The following is a 20,317-nucleotide window of genomic DNA, read 5'->3' as shown; positions in this document are numbered from 1 at the left end:
AAATGTCTATTGTTAAATGATCAAATGAGTAAACTAGGTATTTCCCCACAAAGTCAATCACCTGCCACATACTAAGGCATTCTTAAATCTGCACGCAGATCTTAAGTGTTCACTTACAAAACCTTATACAGGTTCACAAAAATAGTTCTAGGGATGGTGGGGACTACCCTAGAAGGAAAAAGGGCACACTGGGCCTATATTCATGGGAGCTTTGAAGAATGAGGAGTGATTATATTGAAACTCTCAAACACAAAGGGTAGATGCAACTAAGGTGGTTTGAGAATCTAGAGCTAGGGGACACAATTTACAACTAAGGGAGATGCCACTTGAGTTGAAGCTAAGAATTTTATTACTCTGCTGTTTGTGAACCTTTGGAATTCTCTAACGTAGCATTGGAGTCTGTTTCAGACAGGAATTGACTAATGAAATTGATTACCAATGACATACAGTCATGCGAATTTCATAGGTAAAAGACATTGAAGTATTTGATCAGTCATAATCCTATTAAATGGCAGGGCATGCTTGATGGTCTATTCTTGTTCCTATAAAACCTGTAATCTAATTAAATATCACAAAGTCATCACGAAAGCACTAGTGAACAAAGCTGATAGTCAAATAGAGATCTCAGATGGAATTTCAACTTCAAGGTGGGTAGCTGGGAAAATCTAGAGGCCCTCCTCCAGACTGGAGAGGGGGAATGAAAGGAGTGAATATGGTATGAAAGGGATAGAAAGGCATGCAATGGTGATTTACGGATACCATGCTTCAAGAGAAACACTTTTAACCACAAACAAATCATGGGTCTACTCCCATAAACTCAAACCCTAAAATGAGTAATCCCTGCTTTTAAAAAAGCAAGCACGTAAATAGCTTCAGGCACCACACAGGTAATGTCTTTATTAATTAAGAAGCAAAATGCTATGAGAAAGGAATGAGTTTTATTTACAGTTAATACATGGATACAATTTAGACACAACAATTTAATTTTGCACTGATCTTTTTTAATTATCCAGTAATTTAAAGTAAACAAAGTAACCAATAAAAGTAGGATTTATTGCTTAAAAAGTGAACGTGTTAATTCAGAGTAGATAAAATACAATTCTCCAGCCAACATTCGCACTTACAGCATACTGTATTTAACACTGTTGATCATACATTTTTAATGTTTTAATCTTAGAACATTTTAAATATAAGTATACATTTTAAGATTTGCAATTGGTATCCCCTCACTGGAACGAACCTTGGTTCCTCGAACCAATACTTTGACAAGTCTACATTCCTAAATGATCACAGAGGGAAATGGCACATTCTAGTTTAGAGTTATAAATAAAAATATCTTTCAAAAATCTTCAAAAGCTTAGTTCACGTTTTTATTGCGAATTACCTCGCCACCTTCAATTTCAATTTGTTCGTACAACCACTTGCGGTCACAGCGACATTCAACTCCACATTTTTGGGAGCCACAGTTAGGGCAGGGGTAGAAGCAGCCCAAACAATCCTCATCCAAGCAATCACACCGATCCATCCTGCTACAGATGAGGAGGCCTTGACTGTCATAAACCTTGCTTTTTATTGGCATTGTTTGCCTGAAAGAACAAATAGTCAATCGGAGTTATCAGATTATCATACTGCAACAGAAAGTAACTTTGTGACATAAACCGGAGTAATTTTTTTTCCCCAGATTATAGAGTCAGAGATATACAGAATGGAAACAGACCCTATGGTCAAACTTGTCCAAGCCAACCAGATATCCTAAATTAATCTAGTCCCATTTTCCAACATTTGGCCCATATCCCTTGAAACCCATATAGCCATCCAGATGCCTTTTAAATATTGTAATTGTAACAGCTTCTACCATTTCCTCTGGCGGCTCATTCCATACGTGCATCACCCTCTGCGTGAAACGGAACATTACAGCGCAGTACAGGCCCTTTGGCCCTCGATGTTGCGTCGCCCTGTCATACTAATCTGAAGCCCATCCCACCTACACTATTCCATGTACGTCCATACGCCTGTCCAATGACAACTTAAATGCACTTAAACTTGGTGAATCTACTACCGTTGCAGGCAAAGCATTCCATACCCTTACTACTCAGGTATCCCTGAGGTCCCTTTTCAAGCTTTCCCCTCTCATAAGCCTATGCCCTCCAGTTTTGGACTCCTCTACCCCAGGGAAAAGATCTTGTCTATTTACCATATCTGTTCCCCTCAAGATCTTACAAACCTCCATAAGGTCATCACCCCTCAGCCTCCGATACTCCAGGAAAAATAGTACCAGTCTTTTCAGCTTTTCCCTATAGCTCAAACCCTCCAACCCTGGCAACATCCCTGTAAATCTTTTCTGAACCCTTTCAAGTTTCACAACATCCTTCCTATAGCAGGGAGAACAAAAATGCACACAGTATTCCAGAAGTGGCCTAACCATTGTCCTGTATGGGCACAATATGACCTCCCAACTCCTACACTCAATGCTCTGACCAATAAAGGCAAGTATACTAAACGCCTTCTTCATTATCCTATTTACCTGTGACTCCACTTTCAAGGAACTGTGAACTTGGACTCCAGGTCTTTTTGTTCAACACTACTCTCCAGGACCTTACCATTAAGTGTATAAGTCCTGCACTGGCTTGCCTTGCTAAAATGCAGCACCTCACATTTATCTAAATTAAACTCCATCTGCCACTCCTCAGCCCACTGGCCCATCTGATCAAAAGGTAACCTTTTTTGCTGTCCACTCATCCTCCAATTTTGGTGTCATCTACAAACTTATTAACCATACCTTCCACGTTCACATCTAAATCATTTCTGACGAAAACCAATGGACCCAGCACGTTTCCTTGTGGCACACCACAGGTCACAGCCCTCCAGTCTGAAAAGCAACCCTCCACCACCACTGGTCTTTTACCTTCAAGCCAGTTCTGTATCAAGCATGAAAATAAACTCTCAAATGCCCTACTCCATCTAGGGCACACTCAATTCCAGCCCAAATTTTAAAACCAGACAAAATGCATGCAGCAAATTCCTATACATAGTTTTCAGAAATACAAAATCAGAAGCCTATTCTGCCTCTCATTGCTCCTCATACAGAAAGGGCTAGCTTATAACATCACAGTATTTAACTAGCAACTGAAGAACCAGAACTTTTACTGCCAATGAACTACAGAGAAATTTATTCCAACTCTGCAAAGAAATTCTTTGCAATAGTGCAAGTTTAGTTTGTAACCAGTAAGAACCAATGTTCCTTCATTCAACCATCGCTGTTTATTTTGAGAGTTCCGAACATTCAAAGTAGAGTCACGACCACAGCAAATCTGCACTTTTCATCCAAAGTTAAACAAACAGTCTCAGAAAGATGTTGTTTCACCATAGTCTTACCAGACCATTGGGGCTGCTCTCTAATGAGAGAAAGAAATGGTGATTTAACCTGAGGGCCATCAGACCTTAGGCAAGGGAAGAGGTTGAGAAGGAGTCCTTCATGGTAACCGAACCCATGCTGTTGTCATCACATTGCTCTGTAAACCAACAATCCAGCCAACTGAAGTGAACTGATTTCCCTCAATGAAACAATCCTCTCGTGTTAGAGGCCAATTTTATGGTACCGCTTACCTATATTGCTTCAATTTTCCTTTGCATCTTGGAGTTCAAAATTTGACAATGGTCAAGGTGCAGTTTGATCAGAACATTGCAGTTTCATGAAAAATAATTTTACTGTTGTCCAGTTACAAATTTAATAAAGATGCACAATACGAATGACAGTTGATCACCTTTGATTTTTAGAAAAGGGATAAACACTGAATTTACTTAATAGTAGTTTCATTTCATTAGTTTGTTTTCAAATTAATTAAAAATCTAAGAATGATTGAGCACACAGATGTAGTTACCCTAATTTTGATATTCATTCTAGGGACAGCACCAGCAAAACAGAATTTATTGTCCAAAGACAATATTGAAGTAGTGGTAGTATTGAGTTGCCTTATGAACCACAGCAGTTCACATAGTAAAAGTGCTACCACAATGCTGCTAGATGAGAAATTCCATGATTCTGATTCAGAGGCCAGTTCCTCTTTAGAATGTAATCAATCTTGGAAGGGAAACCTGGAGGTGGTGATGATTCAACCTTCTCAAAAGTTGAAGTTTGTGGACTTAGGAGACACCACCCAATAAATTACACGTAAGTAGCCTTTGTGTAATATCAGGTTAGATGTTATTCAGAAACATGGAAGATGAGTATATGGAATTCAAAACAAAAGCTGTCAGCTATGATCTGATTGAATGGTGGAGCAGGTCCAAGGAGCCAAATGGCCTACTCCTCAGTTGTATGTTCAAAAGGAATTGAATTGAGAAGCAGAGGACATGGAATTTGTTACAAAGAGGGGAAATAGTTATGAAAGCCAAAAGGAGTATCAAATGCTAGTGCAGAAATCTGACAGATAAAGTTTTCATTGTCCTGTACAACAACCGACCTGATGTTATAAGACACTTGCCTGTGTTGGGAATTAAGATTCTATCATAACTTGAGTCAATCTCATGATACAATAGAACTGGCGTGACAGCTTCTGTATCTATAATTAATTGTCCATCAAATGTTAGTTGCATACAATGAAATTTAAAATTAAGTTATAAAGCGCAATTGCTAATACTGCATTCAATCACAAGAATAAAATTAGTCATTAAAATATCCCTTGATGTCTTGTTAACCAAAGGAATGCTTGACATAGGTAAGGCTCAAACTCCCTCCGAATAAAATCATGGCTGACCTTCTACACTACTGTCACTCAACCATCAATTTATGTGTCAAAACAAAGTATTGTCAAAGTTGAGAATTTTGAATACTCACAACCTTCAGCGAAGAAATGCCTCCTTCTCTCAGTCCTCAATAGCCAATTTCATATCCCAAGATTAGTGCCCTCTGCCACTGCCGCACTATACCGTTCCCCACCCCCCCCGCCAAACCACAGCAAATTCTAGACTTTCCAATAATAAAAAACAGCAATCCAGCATCAACTCTATCAAGCCTTTTAAGTAGTTTGACATATTTCAATGAATTCACCTCATGTATTTGTAAATTTCTTACTCTTCTCGCTTTGGAGATTTCTTTTCAAAGAGGTTTCCACCAACGTTAATATTTTTGGACATTGTAAAGATAATCCTCTTTCTCCATAAAATTAACTTCAACATTATCTAACTTCCCCTGCCAATGTGCAGTTAGACGGTCATTACTGGTTTTCAACCCTACATTGACTGTCACTAAATTAGCTTTAGCACAAGATCAAAATCCAGAAACAGAAAGCAAAAAGAAATCTCTTTTTCTTTGGTTAGACTCAGAAAACAAAATCTGTTTCTGATTGGGGTAGAGGACACAAAAGGAACTAGAAACAATCTAGTAAACAGTGTTGGAATTTCAATCTATATTGCTGAAAAATTGTTCATGTAACTATTAGTGCACTTAACAGTGCAGTCACATCTAACAGCAGCCATTTTGGTTTGGGTTTTCTAAGTGTGAAGTGGTTGAGTCTAGGCTATATGCTGCTATTAGAACTCATCTGATCTGATCAGCCAATTGTTGAGGTAAATGGCAGACATACTCGCATAATAGCAGCAATGAAATGCATACACAATGCTGTTCAACTGTCTGAGCAGCAGCATCTTATTAATAGAATATAATGCATTTCCTCATTGCATAGAGCATTATGATATGGCTGGCAAAACTTGCTCAAATTTGAGCATGCTGCCTTTCAGGGTAAATCAGGCAAATTTCAGATTCGAAAGTGAGGATCTTTGGCCTGTGAGTTTGCGTAATACACAGCAACCAATGATCTGATCAGGATATCACTGTCTTGCTCTATACCTGCACCAAGCAAGGTGAACAATGACTAAATCCCTGTAACATTATTGGCTTTACAAAGCCTAGTGTATGAATTGGTTGGTGAAGGTAGGCTTGCAGAAAATAGTAGGAAAGCCATTAGATTTCTCAACTGAATGAAAGGAAGTTGACAAAAGGGAGTGTATTTGAATATTCCATCTCAAAATGGAACATGAGCACAGGATGGAGTACATTAAATGTTAAAGAAATATTTACATGGGGTTCTTAATTCAAAAGATTGCAAACACATTCGGAAATATAACTGCCTGAAGACAAACTGGTTCAGGAAGAAAGCAATTTAAAAAAAATGTTTAGCTGAACAGGACCACCTGAAGGCCAGTTAAATATGTATGTTAAAACAAATAATATATTATTTCAGTTTTAGAGAAACCAAACACAATGTAGGTAATGAGATTTTTAACTTAGCTGGCTGCGCACAATAACCTAAGGGAGAAATTGTGGGTTGGAAATAACAAGACAGGAACTGGCGCTTTTGATTGAGATCTCATTAATCACAAAACTGCTCCAGTTTATTGTGTATGCCTTACAAGATCCTCAAAAAGAAAAAAAGTGCAACAATAAGATGAATAACCAAACTAGCCAGGTAATTCACTTAGATTGTAGAAGATACAAAATATTCCATAATGTCCAGAGGACAGGAAAAGAGATTGTAAATCGTCTTGTTAAAACTATATCACCTTGTTTAAATTACTTTATTTAAAAATAAGGACTTCTTCTGAACTTAAAATGACTGCTAGCAAATACTGAATGGGCAAGTTGGCCGTTTCTAGAAATTACAGCAATTACCAGGAGAAAAGCAAACTCACTATCTCTCTGGAATGTCACTTCTCCCATGTTTATGACCGCCTAGGCAACACACAGGAACCCCAGATAACGTGTCCCCATAACAAGATTAGCTCAAAAGTAAGTTTGGAGTAAGTAAAAGTAAGTAAACCTATTATCTTAATAGGTTTGGACAAGAGGACATCAAAAGCAACCTCATTAACTAAGCAAGTTAATCAAAACCCAAGCCTCAAGTGCAACTGCTGGGTTTTGACCAGCTCTAATACACCTTTGACTGTTTTCATCAACCTGCTTATAACACCAAAAGAGAACGTTGCATAAACTACCTCTAATTTCAATCACTCAAAAGTCTAACTTCTGGTCGGGGTGAGGGGTGGAATATCTGTATTTCACCACTAAAGTGAAACAACTTACAACCAATGCACCTTTACCAGCAATTTAACTGTATTGGTAGTCCAAAAGGAATTCTCTCCATTACCAATAAAAAGAGATTGTCAATGGACATTGAATTACTGCACTCAAATTCATGTGACCTCTTGACAGTATCTTTGATTTTACACAATTCCTAATTTGCAACTCTCTCCATTCTCTTCTATTTCTTTCTTCCTTGGATGAGCATGTATGCATGTGAACATGCATTGCAAACCATTACACTGGGCTGTGAATGTGTTAATAAATTCTACATTTGTTTTTTACACAAAGGAAATTGCTATGGGTCATTTTTAAATTGGACTTCACAAACACAGCTTGGGGAAACACACCACCACCTATTTTAAAGAAAAAGAACAATAAGTAAGGAAATTGAAAACTACCTCTGCCATGGTAGAAGAGGGGAACAATAAAAATAATTGAATTCACCTCACAGTTGTTTTTCCGTAACAGAGACTAGGGCCTCAAATTAGACTCAGGACACATGGCAAGTGAGTCAGATTTGACCAATATAAACAAACTCTGACCAGTCTAAATGTAAGAAATAAGCTTGAATGGATTAATAAAAGTAACTAACTGGAAGCCAAGAGAAAAAGTCAGTTACTGTAATTATCTTTACGAGTATAAGCACCTTAGCAAATTCTCTTAATATTGTTTTATATCAAGATGGAAAATGGTACTACAAAGGAAGAACTAACCACTGATAAGTCAGCTTCTCTACATCTAGGATCATTGTAATTTATCGCTGGGAAAACACAGGTGAAAGTACCTCCTGAAGTGAAAAGACTCTCAAGATATTCCAGATGTATTTTGGGTATTTTGACTTTAGTCCCCATGCAGAACAGATAGGAGAGTCAGAACCAAAATCTGCTTGAAGTACTGCACCAAGAATAATTGCCCAAGTGACTAAGTGGCTGACAGAGCCGGAAAGCAGGAGACTAGAGCTTGAATTTCAGCAGAAAGAGAGATACAGCTTTAACATAGAGTGAGAGAGAAAAAGCAAGTTTTCTGGCCAAAGGTGCAGAATATGGAATTATAAGTATAAATGATAAAGAGAAAATTCAACTATATCATGGGGAAATGGTTTGGTAAGATCCCAGAATAACCAATGAAACTGATTAAACAGGAGTTAAACAGAAAGATTTTGTTACCTACCCCAATTTGAACACATTCAAACTGCCCGAAAACCCATAAATACAATCAAGACAAAGTCATTGGAGGTGGGTGGGTTAAGGAGGCTAAATCAGAGGCAACTAGCTTTGGCACCCAAATGTCCTATATCAGTAGAAGATTGTTGAATTTTGGTTTTAAAATGCTCCAGTAACTTGTCAGAGGCTGACCAAACCAGGCAACAGCTAATCACTGGTGATGTAGTCAGAATTATGGAGGGACTTTACAAAAATGGAAGAGCCATCATACAATACACAGACCACAATCCATTTGATGATTCCTAGGAAAGTGAACAGCATCAAGTATAAAAAGGCCGAGTCAAAGGTTTTTCAAACTTAAGCCCACAAAGATCTTTGGAAACTGAACAGAAACCCCAAGGGCATTTTATAGTTCATTTTTCTGCACATATGGTCTTTACAATTTTTAAAAACATTTTTGGTGTTCTCTAAACATGTTTATTTACATTTTGCTTCTCAAAAGTAACTGAAGCATTCTTGCAGAATTTTTGCAAAGAGCTGTGTCCTAACAGTTGCAGACCCCCTCCAACCTCATGGAAGATTTAAAACCACTGTATTCACAATCATATATCAATTTCCCTAACTACTGAGTTAAAGTGAAATTTTAAAATCATTCAGCTCCCTCAATTCAATAGCTATGAACTGGTGGGTCCAGATTGCACTCTATGTGTACTCAACTTTATTTCTCAATTTTCAAATACACCACAAATACATTACCTATCTGCATTAGACTGACTTGGTGGCTTTGTCTGTTGCTTGCGTTTCTCTCTCCGACTGGCTTCTGGCGTGAACTCTGTAATCTGACGGCCAGGATTAGCAAACTGGAGGGACCTGAGTGTTTTTGTGGTTCGTGCCTAGGAAATTTCAAAAAGGCCAACAGATATACATTATCTGTACAATGACAATTTGCATCTTTTTCTCCACCAAGATTTGAGAAATGGCAAATAACAAACCTATATTTATGAACGAACAATTTGGTTGTGCCCAATAGCGTGCACACATTCCAGCACCTCGATACAGTTTTCTTTATTGGTCCCAGCCAAAATAGCTCTTTGTCTTATTCCAATCTTTGCTATCACAACACATCACATCCCCTTGCTAAAAGAAAAGCCAATAGCTGCCCATTTTCTAAACTTCTGCAAACTAAGTTTGAAAATGTCCCTAGTATTAGTTGGTAGATACTCTCAAACCTTTTACATTTACCTAATCTCTAAGTTTATTAAAACAGTATAATTGATAGCAAAAGCATAGCAAATCCAGGGAAATTTTGCAGAAAAACAGTTTCCTTTAATGTATAGATCACCTTGAGAAAAAGGTGCAATTTCTTTCATCTTAAATTGGACAAGTGCCCCACATGTTCAGGGATTTCATTGCATTAGCTTTTTTCTTTTGAAACATTTCAGGAGTCTGAAAAAACGCAAGCTGTCAGACATCACATCCTCCCAATGTGAATAACAAACTTCACACAACGGGTCACAGAAGTAGGAATCCACTCTCAGGTGTCACCCAGTTGTGAATGCTCAATCTTGTTTTTGAGAACATTTGAATCCCTCAACTAGTATTTTCCCCATGCACAAAAACATTTTAAAAAACAGAAACAGACGATTCAGCTCTCAGTCTCAACAAATTTCCCACTTAGTCCCATTCTCCTGCATACTCTAACATTTTGATTTTCAGATATTTATTTACTCCTCTATTCAATAATATTATGGTTTCATTGTTTCTGGAGGGGCATTCCATGTCCCAAAATCCTTCACATGGCAAGTCAATTTTTTTTTCCTTAATAACCTTCAATGTTTTGGTGCTAGTCTTAAATTATGGTATCTTGCTTTTCCCCAAGGTAGCGTGGTGGCAATTCTGCTGGACTGTAACTGAGAATCCAGGATTATTCTTTGGCAGCTGGTGAAATTTAAATTCAGTGAAAATCTGGAACTAAAAGTAATCTCAGTAATCACAATCATAAAACAATCATCCACTGTTGTGAAAACCCATCTGGCTCACTTTAGAGAAGCAAATCTGCCTAGCTTACCTGGTCTGGCCTAGATGCAACTTTGGATTCACAGTACTGTAATGTAAGTCAAAAATAGAGGTGCTGGAAAAGCAGAGCAGGTCAGGCAGCATCAGAGGAGCAGGAGAGTTGACAGTTCGGGCAAAAGCCCTTCATCAGGAATGTCATATCAGTAGTGGATATTTGATAAACTGATGAATAGCCTAGCAACAGTGCAGGAGGCGAGTGTGTTTCTGGTGACGTACAGTTGGGTGTCATTAGCTGTTGAATATTGTAGTACCTTAAAAACTGAATTTTCCTAGTATCTACAATGTAGCATGAGATTTTATTTAACAACTATTACAGTAATAACTAACTTGCCAAAATTCTAGCAGATGAAAACTAAAGGCAAAAAACAAATGTCATGATTCCCCATTGCACTAACATCAACAGTTTAACTGTTGCCAAAAACAGTCCAGCAATGTTGTTTTTGAAAATACGGCATTTGGTTTTAATAAGAATGATTTACAAACCCTCAGATGAAGGTAATCAAGAGGATAACACTTATCCAATGCCACGAGTAGCTGTCCTATTGCCAATGGCAAAAAGGTTCAGACAATTGATTGACACAGCACAAGTTACCTCCACATAAGTAACCTAACAGTACATTCTCAGGGCAGAGGAGAATTCTGTCAGATGGCAGTTCTCATCAAGTAGGCCTTGATGAGACAGTTCTCATCAGGTTGAATAATAAAAAAAACAAAAAGAACTGTGATGGCTGGAAATCTGAAACAAAAACAGAATGTGCTGGAGAAATTCAGCAGGTCTGGCAGCTTCTGTGGACACTGGGAAGGAGGGAGATGCAGGCTGGGTGGTGTCCAGGGACTGTAAGCTCAGAGGCAGTGAGAAGGAGATCACCGGACTGCACACTGTGCACTGCCTCCAAGCTCAAGGTCCTGCAACCCCACACAGCCTGCTTCAACCTCCTTCCCAAAATTCAAAAACAGGACTGCCCAAACGGACCCATTGTTTCTGTGTGCTCCTGACCCACTGAACTCCACAATTTGCACAGAGTGTGAATCCCCTAAAGTCAACACACCAAACATGCAGAAGTTAACTTCGTGCTTTCAGATGGTGTCACCAAGTGACAAAAATTGAGAAACAGGCAGGGACTAAAGATAATCTTTGGAACATACAAGACATAATAGTGTGGATTCAGGATTCAAATGTCACTGCAAATGATACTCTAGTTACAATCAGATAGCAGGGAATGAAACAAGGACAGCAGTGGCATTGAGCTGGATGACAATGGAACAATACTGGTGAAATAAGGTCAACTGTCGCAAAGGCTGTAGACAGGTCCAGAAGAATAGAGGAGAAAGAGGTTACCTTTGTCAGTCACATAGGATGGTGCCCGTGACTTTGGTTAAAATTTGGTTCAAAACTGAGACATATTATATAATTTTGAAGATTTCCACAAGACCTTCCCTTAACCTGCATCAGGTCTTAGTTCCTCTAACACCTCACCCTTAAGTATATCAAATCTTCATGCGCTTTCCATAGCTTTGATACCCACTATTCCTTAATGTTGAGAAAAATATACCAGGAGTCAACTTCAGACAAATGATTAACAAAGCTACAACACTGCCACACCAACCTACACAAAGACTGAAGAAAACATGTGCACTTCCAAACTATTGCTTTGACTCTCAGTTACACTATTCTTCATCATTAAGTGACAGCACAGGACATTTGGGTGAAATTGCGTGTTAACCCACAAAAAGATGCAGCATGCTAGTCCCAGTTCTTGTCACACCTCAAGTTTCAGATCAATTTCAAATTCAAGCTCAACTTACCAGCAATTCCTGAATACTTGGGTTGATTTAGAAGCGATGCCACCAGTAAATGGATTACTGCAATAATTTAAATAATTAAGAAAAGCGTTTTAAGAAGAATCCAGTTAAAATAAATTTAGAAATTTTAAAAAAAGGGACAATTTTCCCATAAACTTTTAAACACAGGCAAGAACAGGGAGAGTCAGTGCAACTTTGTACTCAAAAAAGTTCTCCTAACACTTTTCTAAATATTATTTCCATATAATTTATAATCACATAGGGGGGAAAAAATTAAAATACATTATTTCAATACATTTGTGCTTTCACTTCAGAGAGAAAGCAATTTTTTTATCCTCTCAATTGTTGAGACACATTCTCATGGTTCATTGATTATCAGATTTAATCGATGCACATCTCTTTCTTAAAAGCTTCAATACAATCTAATAGCCTATCAAAAAAATCCCTACATCTGTACAAACTTCCTGTCAACCAATTCTACAATAAATCCACATTTAGAATGCAAATAAAACAAAGATCAGTGATTTTGCGACATCCAGCATATTAATAATAGTACAGCAATTGTCAAAACCTATCAAGTGCCAATTTTAATACCATTGCCAGCCCCAACATGAGTAACTCTGAAGTCAAACACCATCCCTGGTCATAAAATAAATAAATAAATTATAAACAGGAATATAATAACATCTTTGCCATCTCTCCCCATTCTCAAACTAAATGTCTTACAAGGGATCAGTCCTCAGCAGAGGCCTCACCTTCACTCCCCTACTCTCTCGGATTAACGAGTTCAACACGCGGCGTGACATCGAACAATTCTTCTGTCGCCTTCACCTCCGCGCCTATTTCTTCAACCAAGACTTTCGCCCACCCTCTGACGACCCCTTCTCCCGCCTCCAACACACCCCATCCACCTGGACACCCTGTGCTGGCCTCTTACCCGCCCTCGATTTCTTCATAGCCAACTGCCGCCGTGACATTAACCGCCTCAACTTCTCCACCCCCTCACCCACTCCAACCTCTCACCCTCGGAACGTGCAGCCCTCCACTCCCTCTGTTCCAACCCCAACCTCACTATCAAACCAGCAGACAAGGGAGGCTCGGTAGTAGTTTGGCACACTGACCTTTACACAGCTGAGGATAAACGCCAGCTCACGGACACCTCCTCCTACTGCCCCCTTGACCATGACCCCACCTCCCACCACCAAACCATCATCTCCCAGACCATTCATAACCTCATCACCTCAGGGGATCTCCCGTCCACCGCCTCCAACCTCATAGTCCCACAACCCCGCATCGCCCATTTCTACCTCCTGCCCAAAATCCACAAACCTGACTAGCCCGGTCGACCCATTGTCTCAGCCTGCTCCTGCCCCACCGAACTCATCTCTGCATACCTCGACACAGTCCTGTCCCCCTTAGTCCAAGAACTCCCCACCTATGTTCGGGACACCACCCACGCCCTCCACCTCCTCCATGATTTTCGCTTCCCCGGTCCCCAACGCCTTATCTTCACCATGGACATCCAGTCCCTGTACACCTCCATCCCCCATCACGAAGGACTCAAAGCCCTCCGCTTCTTCCTTTCCCGCCGTACCAACCAGTACCCTTCCACTGACACCCTCCTTCGACTGACTGAACTGGTCCTCACCCTGAACAACTTCTCTTTCTAATCCTCCCACTTCCTCCAAACCAAAGGAGTAGCCATGGGCACCCGCATGGGCCCCAGCTATGCCTGCCTCTTCGTAGGATATGTGGAACAGTCCATCTTCCACAGCTACACTGGCACCACCCCCCACCTTTTCCTCCGCTACATCAATGAATGTATCGGCGCTACCTCGTGCTCCCACGAGGAGGTTGAACAGTTCATCCACTTTACCAACACCTTCCACCCAGACCTCAAATTCACCTGGACCGTCTCAGACTCCTCCCTCCCCTTTCTAGACCTTTCCATTTCTATCTCTGGCGACCGAATCAACACGGACATTTATTATAAACCGACCGACTCCCACAGTTACCTCGACTACACCTCCGCGTATCATCCGCCGTCATTTCCGCCACCTCCAAACGGACCCCACCACAGGGATATATTTCCCTTCACTCCCCTATCAGCATTCCGAAAAGACCACTCCCTCCGTGACTCCCTCGTCAGGTCCACACCCCCCATCAACCCAACCTCCACTCCCGGCACTTTCCCCTGCAACCGCAAGAAATGCAAAACTTACGCCCACACCTCCCCCCTTACTTCCCTCCAAGGCCCCAAGGGATACTTCCATATCTGCCAAATTCACCTGCACCTCCACACACATCATCTATTGCATCCGCTGCACCTGATGTGGCCTCCTCTATATTGGGGAGAACGGCCGCCTACTTGCGGAACGTTTCAGAGAACACCTCTGGGACACCTGGACCAACCAACCCAACCACCCTGTAGCTCAACACTTCAACTCCCCTCCCACTCCACCAAGGACATGCAGGTCCTTGGGACTCCTCCATCGCCAGACCATAGCAACACGACGGTTGGAGGAAGAGCGCCTCATCTTCCACCTAGGAACCCTCCAACCACAAGGGATAAACTCAGATTTCTCCAGTTTCCTCATTTCCCCTCCCCCCACCTTGTCTCAGTCAAATCCTTCAAACTCAGCACCGCCTTCCTAACCTGCAATCTTCTTCCTGACCTCTCCGCCCCCACCCCACTCCGGCCTATCACCCTCACCTTGACCTCCTTCCACCTATTGCATTTCCACGCTCCTCCCCCAAGTCCCTCCTCCCTACCTTTTATCTTAGCCTGCTGGACACACTTTCCTCATTCCTGAAGAAGGGCTTATGCCCGAAACGTCGATTCTCCTGTTCCTTAGATGCTGCCTGACCTGCTGCGCTTTTCCAGCAACACATTTTCAGGTCTTACAAGGGGTGCCCACCTCCTTGTCAAACACACATTCCTCCTAGGCATGATCCTAAATATTTCTCAAGATTTCTTAGCCCTCATTCTGTCCACATGGCCTACTGTCTATTCTTTCGCTCACATACTCAGTCTGCTGCATTCCTTCCTGGCTTCAACTATATTCTAAGTATCATCCCATCTTTATATGGTGTCCTAAACCGGTTCAAAAATTTCACGATTATCTCCTTTTAAAAACTCTTCACTTCTAGCTTCACAAGTTATTTCCATATCTGACCTTATAATGCTTTCCAATGCCCTTGAAAATGCTGACACCCTAATTTATACCTATCTTATCCTCAGTTCCATGACGGATTTCCACCAGCACAGCAATGACGTGGCCATAACAAAGTTAAAAAAATTCTTTAACTGCTGTGCACTTTCACTTATTGTTCTTGACTTCTCTGCAGCCTTTGCCAAAATGTACAATTTGTCTCCAATGTAAGCTGATTGGGGTTATTCTCACAGGGTTCCATTCTTACCTATGCAGTCATAACCAAAGGAACACCTACAAATGTCTCAGCATTTTTGGAATTGTCTAAATTACACAATCTAACTTTAGGTACTCAAGCTCTCACAACCCTATAAACTCATCTCTCACAGATTCGCAGTCCACAAACACCTTGACCTCAAAACCCTCAATTTGATGTTAACACATCTCCATGACACATCCCTCCTCTCCATTTCTGTAACATTGTTTAGGTCTACAGTGCTTCAAGATGCCTGCTGTATTTCAATACTGGCTTTTTGAACATTACCTGTTTCCTTTACAACGATCAGAAATTGCTGGAAAAACTCAGCAGGTCTGGCAACATCTGTGGAGAGAAAGCATAATTAACGTTTTGGGTTCAGTGACCCTTCTTCAGAACCAGCAATCCAGCTGGATAGAGTTCCTGGCCTTGCACTTGGATTGTTTGCAGACCAGCTGGCAGGAGTATTCACTGAGATCTTTCACCTCTCCTTATTACCCTCTAAAGTCCCTAACTGCTTCAAGACCACCACCACCATCCCGGTCCCAAAGAAAAATCAAGCAGCATGCTTCAATGACTACCACATGGTAGTTCTGACCTCCATAATTATGAAGTGCTTTGAGAGGTTAGTCATGGTCCATATCAACTCCAGCCTCCCAGATTGCCTTGTCCATTTGCAATTCACCAACCGGCACAACAGGTCCACAGCAGATGCCATCTCCGTCGACCCACACTCACCCCTGGAATATCTGGATAACAAGAATATTTATGGATGTAGGTTTGATGGTATTCCCTGTGGTGAAGTCACTTCCTGTTCCTTTCCTCAGGGGGTGGTAGATGAGTTCTAACTCATGTGTTTGTTGATAGAGTACTGGTTGGAATTCTTGTCCGAGGACAAGCCAAACAAAGACACGCATGAAAATTCCTAGAAACATGGCATTCCAACCGGTACTCTATTTACCACCCCCCTGAGAAAAGGAACCAGAAGTGACTTCACCACAGGAAATAACATCACCAATCCAAAGAAACCCAAACATATAAATAGAAAGCAGGAATTTTCAGCAGTGCTTCGTCTGAGGACCACTGAAGATGTTCCCTAGTAAGGTGACAAAATGTCTGGAAATGAACCTTCAAGCTCAGCGAGCAAACCTACATCCAAAATCTCAACTTGAGTTACAAATCTTCTCAAAGCTCGCTAAGAATATTTATGTCAGACTTCTGCTTATTGAATATAGCTCCAACTTCAACACCATAGTTCCAAACAAACTCATCTCTAAACTCTGAGATCTAGGTCTTGGCACCCCCCAGCCCCCCCAACAGCGTAATCAGATCCTCAACTTTCTGACTCATTAGACCACAATCAGTAGGAATAGGTGACAACACCTTTTCCACCATAATCCTCAACAACAGTATGCTGCAAGGCTGCGTACTCAGCCCCCTACTATACCCCTTATACATTCACGACTGTGTGGCCAAAGTCTGCCCCAACTCCATTTACAAGGTGGTTGATAACACCACCATTGTAGGGTGAATCAATGACAAGACAGAATACAGGAAAGAAACAGACAACTTAGTTGCATGGTTTAAAGACAAAAATCTCTCCATCAATATCAGCAATATGAAGGAGCTGGTCAGTGACTTCAGGAAGCGGAATGGAGGGCATGTTCCTGCCCTGCATCAACGGTGCTGAAGAAAAGATAATAGAGAATGTCAAGCTGCTGGGAGTAATGATTACCAACAAGTTGATGCAATGGCGAAGAAAGCACAACAACACCTCTAATTCCTCAGTAGGCTAAGGAAATTTAGCATGTCCATAAAGACTCACCAACTTTTAATAGATGCAACACAGAAAACATTCTGAGTGCATTACCATGTGGTTTTGCAACTGCTATTCCCAAGACCGCAAGAAACTACAGAAAGTCATGAGTACAGCCTAGTCCATCATGTAAACCAGCCTTCCATCCATATTCCCCACTGTGTTGGAAAAGCAACCAACATAATCAAAGACCCCTCCCACCCTGGTTATGTCCTCTTCAATTAGGCAGAAGATGCACACGTTTGTACATGTACGAATAGATTCATGAACAGCTTCTTCCTTGCTGCTACCAGACTTCTGAATGGAATTCTCAAATTTTAAATTAATGTTAACTTTGCCCTCTGTGCATCTTTTCTTCAGGTGTAACATTGTTTACTTTGCTCTGATTTATTACCTATGCACGTTGTATAGTATAATCAGCCTATACTGCACACAAAACAAAACTTCACTGTACCTCGGTACATGTGATAATAATAATAAATCAAACCAAAACAGTTCTGAAAATATTAACTGTCTTTTTTCCATAGATGCTGCCAGACCTGAGTTTCTCCAGCAATTTTGGATTTTGTTTCCGATTTCCAGTATCTGGAGTAACTTTTTTTTGTTTTGTTTCCTTTATTCCACCACTGGAGGGCATCCCTTCAGCCATTTCTGCCCCAAGTCTTAATTTTCCCTCAATAAACTTCCCTTCATCAGGATGCATATGAAGACCTATCTCTTTGACCAAACCTTTATAAAGCTCTAGTAAGACCCCATTTAGAATACTGTGTCCAGCTTTAGGCCCCACACCTCAGGAAGGACATACTGGCACTGGAGCATGTCCAGCAGAGATTCACATGGATGATCCCTGGAATGGTAGGCCTAACATACAATGAACGGCTGAGGATCCTGGGATTGTATTCATTAGAGTTTAGAAGGTTGAGAGGAGCTTTAATAGAAACTTGCAAGATAATGCATGGCTTAGAAAATAGGACGCTGGGAATTTGTTTCCGTTAGGCGGGGAGACTAAGATCCGTGAGCACAGCCTTAGAATTTGAGGGGATCAATTTAGAATGGAAATGAGAGTGGTGGACCTGTGGAATTCATTGCCATGGAGGCAGTGGAGGTTGGGACATTGAATGTATTCATGGCAGAGATTGATAAGGGCGACGGGGAGAGTGTGGGTAAGTGCAGTTGAAATGCCCATCAGCCACGATTAAATGGAAGAGCAGACTTGATGGGCCAAATGGCCTTACTTCCACTCTTATATCCTATAGTCTTCATTCATCAGACTTACTGTCGCCCCCTTTGGCTCAGTGCCAATTTGTGTCTTCTTACTTGCCACTGAAGCGTTTTTAGATCTTTTATTATGTTAAAAGGTGCTACGTAAAAATGCAAGTTGCCACTGCAGTGAAAGCAGGAAACCAGTGCAACAGTGAGACAAGTCGCGTCATCAATAGTCAGTTTGTGGCACAGTTCAGATATTAGAAACTTCTCATATCAACTTATTAAGTGTGTCATTACACTGCCACCCCAAGTAGGGACCAACGTGCACCTTACAGTGCAATGCAAAAATTTTAAAATTGATTTTTAAAATAGTGTGGAGATTTGACTTTACTTGCGCAGTAAAAAAAATGTGATCAGTAAGCAATGAAACAGGAAGCCATAACATTAAACATGAGAACAGGAAGCAGAAGTAAGCCATTCTGCCCCTCGAGCCTGATGTGACGACAATCTCAGATCTGCTCGTTCAACACCGAGATTAAAATCATTTATTTAGAAAGAGCAGGACGGTGAGTTTGGACGGTGCCGGGGGGGGGGAACCTGACAGAGACAGCTGGGGGGGGGGGGAACCTGACAGAGACAGCGGGGGGGGGGGGGGGGGGGGGGGGGGGGGGGGGGAACCTGACAGAGACAGCTGGGGGGGGGGGGGGGGGAACCTGACAGAGACAGCTGGGGGGGGGGGGGAACCTGACAGAGACAGCTGGGGGGGGGGGGGGGAACCTGACAGAGACAGCTGGGGGGGGGGGGGGGGGGAACCTGACAGAGACAGCTGGGGGGGGGGGGGGGAACCTGACAGAGACAGCTGGGGGGGGGGGGAACCTGACAGAGACAGCTGGGGGGGGGGGGGGAACCTGACAGAGACAGCTGGGGGGGGGGGGGGGGAACCTGACAGAGACAGCTGGGGGGGGGGGGGGGGAACCTGACAGAGACAGCTGGGGGGGGGGGGGAACCTGACAGAGACAGCTGGGGGGGGGGGGGGAACCTGACAGAGACAGCTGGGGGGGGGGGGGGGAACCTGACAGAGACAGCTGGGGGGGGGGGGGGAAACCTGACAGAGACAGCTGGGGGGGGGGGGGGGGGGGAACCTGACAGAGACAGCTGGGGGGGGGGGGGGGGGAACCTGACAGAGACAGCTGGGGGGGGGGGGAACCTGACAGAGACAGCCGGGTGGGGGGGGGGGAACCTGACAGAGACAGCCGGGTGGGGGGGGGGGAACCTGACAGAGACAGCCGGGGGGGGGAGGTGAGGGAGAAGGGGAGGAGGAGAGGGGGGCCCTGATAGAGACAGCCGGAGCAGGGGCAGGGGCAGGGGCAGGGGCAGGGGGAGGGGGAGGATCTGACAGAAGCCGGGCCCTGAGGGGCTGACAGAGACAGCCGGCCCCGGGGTGGGCTGTCAGACCGCGGGTCCCCGGGGTCGCCTGTCCGTTAACCCAATAGGGAAGCGGATGCGGGTATGCCTGGGATCGGCCTGGGCGCTGGAGGCGACTCCGGATCCTCCGGGTTTTCGCCCTCACCTGCCCCGGTTCCTGGGGGGGGGGGAAGCTGCTCGGTCGGGAACACAACAAACGTCACCTTACTGCGCGATGACTTCTGGGGTCTCTGGGACGGTTTGCTGCTTTTGTGAGTGATCCCGGCCGGCTTCCTGGTGCCGGAATCAGCAGACTGCGGCCTCTGCCTCTCCATGAGTCCCGCTCTGCTCCGCCCCCTC

At 42.6% G+C, this 20,317-nt stretch overlaps 1 protein-coding gene and 1 long non-coding RNA gene across 3 annotated transcripts in view; one reads left to right on the top strand and one right to left on the bottom strand.

Moving 5' to 3' along the window:
* Nucleotides 1-919: 919 nt before the first annotated feature.
* The window catches only part of LOC140493741 (ARL14 effector protein-like), a 19,516-nt gene continuing 118 nt past the window's right edge, over nt 920-20,317 (bottom strand). The window contains exons 1-3 of one of the 2 annotated variants that reach the window (XM_072592564.1): nt 20,182-20,314; nt 9,001-9,137; nt 920-1,586 (exon numbers count right to left, since the gene is read on the bottom strand). In XM_072592564.1, the coding sequence (XP_072448665.1) occupies nt 1,358-1,586; nt 9,001-9,137; nt 20,182-20,292 (477 nt within the window). In that variant the 5' untranslated portion in view covers nt 20,293-20,314 and the 3' untranslated portion in view covers nt 920-1,357. Of the gene's footprint in view, nt 1,587-9,000; nt 9,138-20,181; nt 20,315-20,317 lie in introns of those variants that run through there. The other variant, XM_072592565.1, reaches the window with a different exon arrangement.
* LOC140493743 (uncharacterized) overlaps nt 18,950-20,317 on the top strand; it is a 17,217-nt gene continuing 15,849 nt past the window's right edge. Inside the window, exon 1 of the long non-coding RNA XR_011963757.1 lies at nt 18,950-19,119. This is a non-coding gene — a long non-coding RNA (uncharacterized lncRNA). The remainder of the gene's footprint in view (nt 19,120-20,317) is intronic.

Source organism: Chiloscyllium punctatum, chromosome 22 (assembly GCF_047496795.1).
Source record: "Chiloscyllium punctatum isolate Juve2018m chromosome 22, sChiPun1.3, whole genome shotgun sequence".
Classification (NCBI taxonomy): Eukaryota; Metazoa; Chordata; class Chondrichthyes; order Orectolobiformes; family Hemiscylliidae; genus Chiloscyllium; species Chiloscyllium punctatum.
This window is presented reverse-complemented; position numbering and strand designations above follow the sequence as displayed.